Source organism: Arabidopsis lyrata (genome assembly GCF_000004255.2).
Source record: "Arabidopsis lyrata subsp. lyrata unplaced genomic scaffold ARALYscaffold_2, whole genome shotgun sequence".
Taxonomy (NCBI): domain Eukaryota; kingdom Viridiplantae; phylum Streptophyta; class Magnoliopsida; order Brassicales; family Brassicaceae; genus Arabidopsis; species Arabidopsis lyrata.
The window spans coordinates 13,600,623-13,607,829 of record NW_003302554.1 but is presented as its reverse complement, the minus strand read 5'-3'; the positions used below and the strand labels follow the sequence as shown (position 1 = coordinate 13,607,829).

At 32.7% G+C, this 7,207-nt stretch overlaps 1 protein-coding gene across 1 annotated transcript; it reads left to right on the top strand.

Annotated features, from left to right (window-relative positions):
* Window positions 1–1,732: 1,732 nt before the first annotated feature.
* On the top strand, window positions 1,733–3,796 carry LOC110231066. The gene is given in 2 exon segments (XM_021035845.1): window positions 1,733–2,770; window positions 2,772–3,796. Coding segments are annotated over 2 exon segments (1,983 nt in total). The 5' UTR covers window positions 1,733–1,792; the 3' UTR covers window positions 3,777–3,796.
* The last annotated feature ends 3,411 nt before the right edge of the window (window positions 3,797–7,207 follow it).

Sequence of the window (7,207 nt, the reverse complement as noted above, 5' to 3'; positions counted from 1 at the left end):
AATTATCAATTTTATAGGGAATAGATAGTACTTTATTTATTTGAATTATACGTTCTGATATTTACGTGCTATTTTTCGTTATGATATTCCAAATAGACACCCATATATAGAATTAGGAGTAAAGGCGAGAGACGGGTTTTTTTTTTTTTAACGTCTTCTTTATTAATCTTAAAAAGAGATTACAAATATATCAATGAGCATACAAGTGGGAACTCTACAATCCATACAACCAATATTTAAGTTCAACGAAATAATCGAAAAAGTGAAATTACACGTTGCTTTCTTTTTTAGGTAAGCCTTACACGCTAACAGATTTATCAATCTGTTATTTTCCTTGATCGTCTTCGTCTTCAGTCTAGTTTGATTTTCTTGTTTGGCTATCATCTCTTTTATGAAACTCCAACACGTTTTTTGAAAATCAAAAAGTTGCGATCCATCAGTTACATCGCAAACCATATAATCATTTCCATCACCCGCGTGAGACGACGACATTGTTTTGGTTGTAAATATTGCCCATGAGAGATCCATGATCTCGATTAAATGCAAGGTTCTTATGATTTGATTCCATGGCGGTTTCCAAGGCGGTCGCCGTTTCCACAACAAATCTGTAAAGATTTGTTTCAAACATCGGTAAGCCACCAAACGATCACGATTACCACCGGAAACTAACTCAAAACTAACAATAAATGTTAGAATTGACATATAATCGACAAGATATGTCAAAATAAATACAGCGTAGCCATTGGAAATTGCAATTCGGTAAGGGACCCAACACATCCAAAGGCTCATGTTCACTTCCATAGATCGTCCACCATGTATATTGAACAGAGGCTCTTTGAATCCATACATAATTGCTTTTTCTTACAGATCTAAAACTGAATTAAAAATAAAGAGAATAAACGGAACCGCCGACAAGTGCCAGCGGCCCTAAACCAATCAGAGAAGATGGAGGCCAAGGAAGAGAACGGTTACTGGTTTCGCTTTTTCAATCGCCCGACGGTTATCTTTCCTTTCGATTATAACCAAAAATCATATTTATTTTATTTTATTTTTTGGAAAAGCTGTTTATTTTCATTTTTTTTAAGATAATAGTTTATTTAAAGCAGAAATAATTTAAATTTTTATATAAATTTATAGCATATATATATATATATGTATGTATTGACAAAAAAAAACCAATATATAATGACTCAAGAAAATAAACTAATTAATTTGCCAACTCAAGTCAAATATTATATGAAGTCTTACCCAACGGAACAAGTCTTATGAAATATTTTGGTCATATAGAACTCAAGTGGCAAGGTTATTAAAATTAAGAAACTCGTCATTATCTTCGGCACGATACATAATAATGGTGGGTTTGTTAATAGGTATCCGTCAGATCTAAAAGTAGTAGTATTATAATGTTTCAAATTGAATTATTCTGATATCAATAATGTAGAAACTATTACTTGGACATCAAAGCTCTAGTAATAAAATAATTTTGCCATGTAAATCGCGCTTCGTTGACTTTAGCATTATATAAATGGTAGATGGTTAGTGGTTACCTGTTAGATTTAGATCTGAAGTTTAGTTTTAATAGTATATACATATCCCAACAGCTAATAGTTTGATAATCAAAAGTGTAGTTGTTATATAACCCGCCATTACTTGAAATCTAAGCTCGATATTTTACAGGAAAAGAGCATATATAGTTTTGAAGATTATATTCAACTTTTTCTCTTTCTTTCTTTTCTTCCTTTTTTCACTCCTTTTTCTGATCTACGTAAAACTTGTAATAATTACGTATGTCATGGAGCCTTTGAAGATAAACTTACCGTTCCACGAGCATCCATTAACGCCTGTGAAAATAGAGTCGAAGTGTGATTGGTGCGGACTCAAATTCAAAGGTGTAACTGATGGCTACAAGTGCGACTCATGTGTTTTTGGTTTATTCCACAAGACATGCGCCAACAATGAGAATATCCCCCACCCTTCTCAAACGTGTGGCAACATTCTATATCATACTTTCAATTTCTATAGCGGCGAGAGGAGATGTGCAGGATGTAGAGAGAAGATCTACGATAGCTATATTTTTATATGTAACGATTGTGTTTTGGTACCTACAAGAAAAGGAAGATTTGGCTCTTCATATTTCCATTTCAACTGTGCTAAGTATCCACCGTCGGAGGTCATTGATGTTCCTCAGCACCATGACCATAAACTCAAGCTAGAGACGGTGAGAAGCTGCTTCACTTGTGCAGCTTGTGGAAAAGATTGTGATGGATATTCCTACAAATGTCACGAATGCAATTTGAAGTTTCATGTAAATTGCGAAAAGTATCCAGCAGAGGTAACCCATTTTTCCCACTCCTTACACCCTCTAAAACTCTTCAAGGATGAACCACCTGCTTATACTGATGGAAAATGTCGTTTGTGTGGAGAAAAACTTGCTAATTCCGAAGTCTTTTATCATTGTTCCACTTGTAACTTTAGCTTAGATCTCCAATGTGTTTTTCATCCACCAAAAAAAAATCCTCACGACCTAAACATCCATGACCATCAACTCACCCTTATGCCAAAATCCATCTCTTTTACTTGTACCACTTGCGGGCTAAATGGAGATCGGAGCCCATACGTATGTCTTCCATGCGATTTCACTATCCACAATGATTGCTCTAGATTTCCATGGGTTATAAACATCAACCGCCACTATCATCGGGTTTCACGCACTTCTCTTATTGGTGTGGTGAATTCGGTATGTGGAATTTGTCGCAAGAAAATGGATTAATTGGAGTTGTGGGGGTTATTCTTGTAAGAGGTGTCCAAGCTATGTTTTTCATACAAAATGCGCAACTAGAGAAGATGTATGGGACGGCAAAGAAATGAAAAACGAACCTGAAGAAGAGGAAGATATTCAACCATTCACAGTAATCGATGAAAACACAATACATCATGTTAGCCATAAAGAGCATAACCTAAGACTTGATAAGTCTGGTATCTTTATCAAGGATAGGATTTGTGAGGCATGCGTTTATCCTATCTATCACCATTCTTTCTACAGCTGCATGAGTTGTAGTTTCATTCTTCATGAGAGTTGCGCTAATCTACCTTTATGGAAACGGCATGTGGTAAGCAATGAACGGTATAGATATAAATACTGGGATTATTTCTTTAGATGTATGGCTTGTGGATTACTTTCCAATGGTTTTAAATACGATGCTACAAGAAGCATATTGGATGTGCGCTGTGCTTCAGTTACTGAGCCATTTGTCCATAAAAGTCATCCTCATCCCTTATTTTACACATCACCACGAGGAGTTTGCAGTGTTTGCAAAAAAGAAGCACATCATGTGCTCAGATGCGTTGAAGATGATTGTGGATATGTCATGGACTACAAATGTGCTCTATTACCATATGAGGTAAAACATAGTGTCGACCATCACTTTCTCTCTTTATGCTATGGTGAAGAAAATGCAAGTGGTAAATATTGGTGTGATATTTGTGAGAAAGAAACAGATCCAAAAACATGGTTTTACACCTCTAAAGATTGTGAGCTTACTTTGCATACGGATTGTGTGCTCGGTGATTTCCGAGGTCTCAAGCCTGGAATCGCTGAAGATGAGTACGTCCACCACGTCCCAAGAGATTTTAAGGTGGTTCGCAACAACAGTATGTCTCGACCACTCTGCAAACAGTGCAAGTCTCGTTGCATATTCCCGTTCTTCTTGGAAACATGGAATAAAAATTCCATCCATAATGGATATTATTGCTCTGAATCTTGTTTCTATTCCTAATATTGTTATGTAGATTATATATATATATATATATATATATATATATATATATATATATATATATATATATATATATATATTGTTTTTTCCGGTTCTTTTTTTTTTTTTTTAATGTTTGATGTGTGACTTTGATGTATTTGACAACGACCATGTTCTTCTGTATTTTCGTCTGTGGCTTTAACATGAATAAAGAACTTCTCATTCGCCAAGGCAACTATTATTTAGGGATATTAGTACTTTCAAAATAATATATTGCGATATTTAGATATCTAGTAGTAATTAAGCTTAATTACTAATAAACGTTGTGCATAAAATATAAGATATGGTAAGTTTAATGTGATATAACAAATATTAATTCATATAATAATAATGAACAACAATATATAAAACTTCAAAAACAGAAACATTTAATTTATTTTCTCACATGTACAAAACAAATCTTCATATGCTATCATCCCTATCAAGATATACAATAATCAAAGCAAAAATAACATTTTTAATCCTCAAAGTGTCATTAGAAATCACTTTAAACCTCGAAATAATTCCACTCGCATTATAAACCACCATTTTAATAAATAAAAAATTGTTTTAAATTTAAATAAAATTAAATAAATTTATATGAAACAAACAGAAATTAATTGTTCCGTCATTTTTAGGGCGGTACAAACAGAAAGTAAATTTGGAGATTTAAAGTGTTATTAAAATTATCTTGGTGGTTTATAGTGTTAGTAAAATTCTTTCGAGGTTTAAAGTGTTATCCGGTGACACTTTGAAGGTTAAAAATATGATTTTTCAATAATTAAAACAGGTAAGAACTTGTACTATGCACGGGATAAATTTTATGCGATATAATTTTATAAATAATCGTATTTATGGTAAAAAAGAATATATTAGATTAGTTTATTAATTTTTTTTACTTTATTTCAAGAGTATATAGTGACTGTATTTGGCTCTATAATATGTTTTAAACACAAATCAAAAATCGAACCGGAGTTTTTCCAGCTAGATTATTGGATCTCTGGGCCAAATTGGTACTAATGGTTTAACGAATTTCAATTAATATATATATATATATACATATATATATAGCACACACATATGTGAGGTTAATAATCGTACTTCAATATAAATTATATATTTCATATATAAAAATAAATCATTAGAGGCATATATATAAGACTTTTATCAAAGAAATGTATACAAATTAGTTATGTTCATTTTTTAAAAAATAATTTATATTAATAAATATATAGATGTCCGTAGTACATGATATTTATATGATAAATATGTATCAAATTTTAAGTCATATAATTTAATGGAATATATTTTACAAATAAATATGTCATAAGTTTAGGCATATAATTAATATTGTGTTTTCAATATGGTGTTTTATAATTAGGAAAGAATTTGTATGATGTTAAATTCAAAATATTTACATATGGTAAGTTTAGTAGTATTTATATATGTTTGGCAATATGTTTTATATAATAAGAATTATAGAAGTGTTTGGTTAGTATAATTGTAGAATTAAATAAATAAAAAATAAAATTACTTAGAAAAATGTGGGCTTACACATAAACAACAATGACTACTATCTTTTAATATACAGAGAATATTATTTGTGCATTAACTATTATTGTATATATGCATATATAATTGTTTCCATGCATAGCAGGACCATCATCTACATGTTTGTTATAAACCACATGTTGGATGGACTCCATAACCGTGGACCTTATGCATATTCTAGAAGGCCCATGTCCATGTCCTAGAAGGCCCATGCCCATGTTCTTGAAGATTCTCCTTATGACGGCCTATATTGTACTTAGTGGGCTTTTGGGCTTTAGGGTTTACTAGCCCAATGGGGATTTGTCTCCCCTCATCATGTATATATATGTATCGAAATCTCATTCATTAATCAATAGAACAACACAGTTTACAACACGTTATCAGCACGACTTGCTTTTAACGAAAACCCTAAAACCCTAACCCTAAAAATCACGATACTGTTCATCGCCGTACTGTTCATCGCCGACACTATTCATCGCCGACACTGTTCATCGCAACACTGTTCATCGCCGACACTGTTCATCGCGATACTGTTCATCGCAGTACTGTTCATCGCGGCACAGTTCATCGCCGACACTGTTCATCGCCGACACTGTTCATCGCGACACTGTTCATCGCGACACTGTTCATCGTGGTACTGTTCATCGTGGTACTGTTTGCGGTTCGTTGCAGCAGCGTGAGTTACCGAGGTCTTTAGCTCCCGGTTCTAGTCCATACAACCCCATAAGGTGAAAGGTAACATCAAAACCCTAAAGCTAAAGAACCAACAATTGAACTTGAAAGTTAAGCAAAGAGAAACCCTAAAACGAATGATGATTGATTAAGTGATTGCTTTGCTTGTATGATTTGATTGCTTGTTTGATCCGATTGCTTGTTTGCTCGATTGTTTGACTCGTTTAGGTTGCTAGAAAAAGTTGATTATCGCTTAAGCTAAACTCGCCTAAGTTGCTAGAGAAGTTTTAATTGTCTAAACCTAAAATCGCAAAACGAAAATACATAAGCTAATAACCGAAACTTTAAAGGTCTCAAAACCCTAAAACCTAAAATCCTAAATAAAATAGGAAACCCTAAAATCTAGGAAACCTTAAAATCCTAAATAAAATAGGAAACCCTAGATAATAGGAAATCTTAACAACCCTAAATCCTAAATAGGGAATCTTAAAATCCTCAATAAAATAGGAAACTTTAAAATTCTAATAGAAAGCATGAAAACCTAAATAAAATCCTAAATCCTATTGTACTCTAAATCCTAATTAAATTAGGAAATTCATAAATCCTATTCAAGATAGGAAAACTTTAAGAAATAGAAAATTTCCAAATCCTAATTAAAATAGGAAATCTTAAAATCTAAAATCATAAGTGAAATAGGAAAATTAATCCTAAAGTAAAGAGGAAAGTAAATCCTAAAAAGGAAAAGGAAAAGTTAATCCTAATAAAAAGAGGAAATCTAATCCTAAGCAAAAGAGGAAAGTCAAATCCCTAAGTAAATCGATTCATGGTTCGGTCTCAAATACCGCATGACACTAACGATTACATGATTTTGACTCAAAACTTTTCCTTGTAGATGTTGAATTACAACTTGTACTTTACTGCCCTAAATTTCTTAGGAGATAATTATTTTAAAATGGGCAATGGATACTAAGATTATCCTAAAGTCAAAAGGACTTGGTGAATGTATCTAATAAGGCAAGAATGCCAAGAGAGAAAGATAGATACAAGACAATATTAGCCACCATCTTATTGAGAGTCTCATAATCCAGGACTATAAGTCCGTGGATGAGTCTATTGCTAGATGAAAAAAAAATAAAAATAATGACTTACAGATAAAAACAGTGAGTTATGACCTCATAGATTAACCCCAT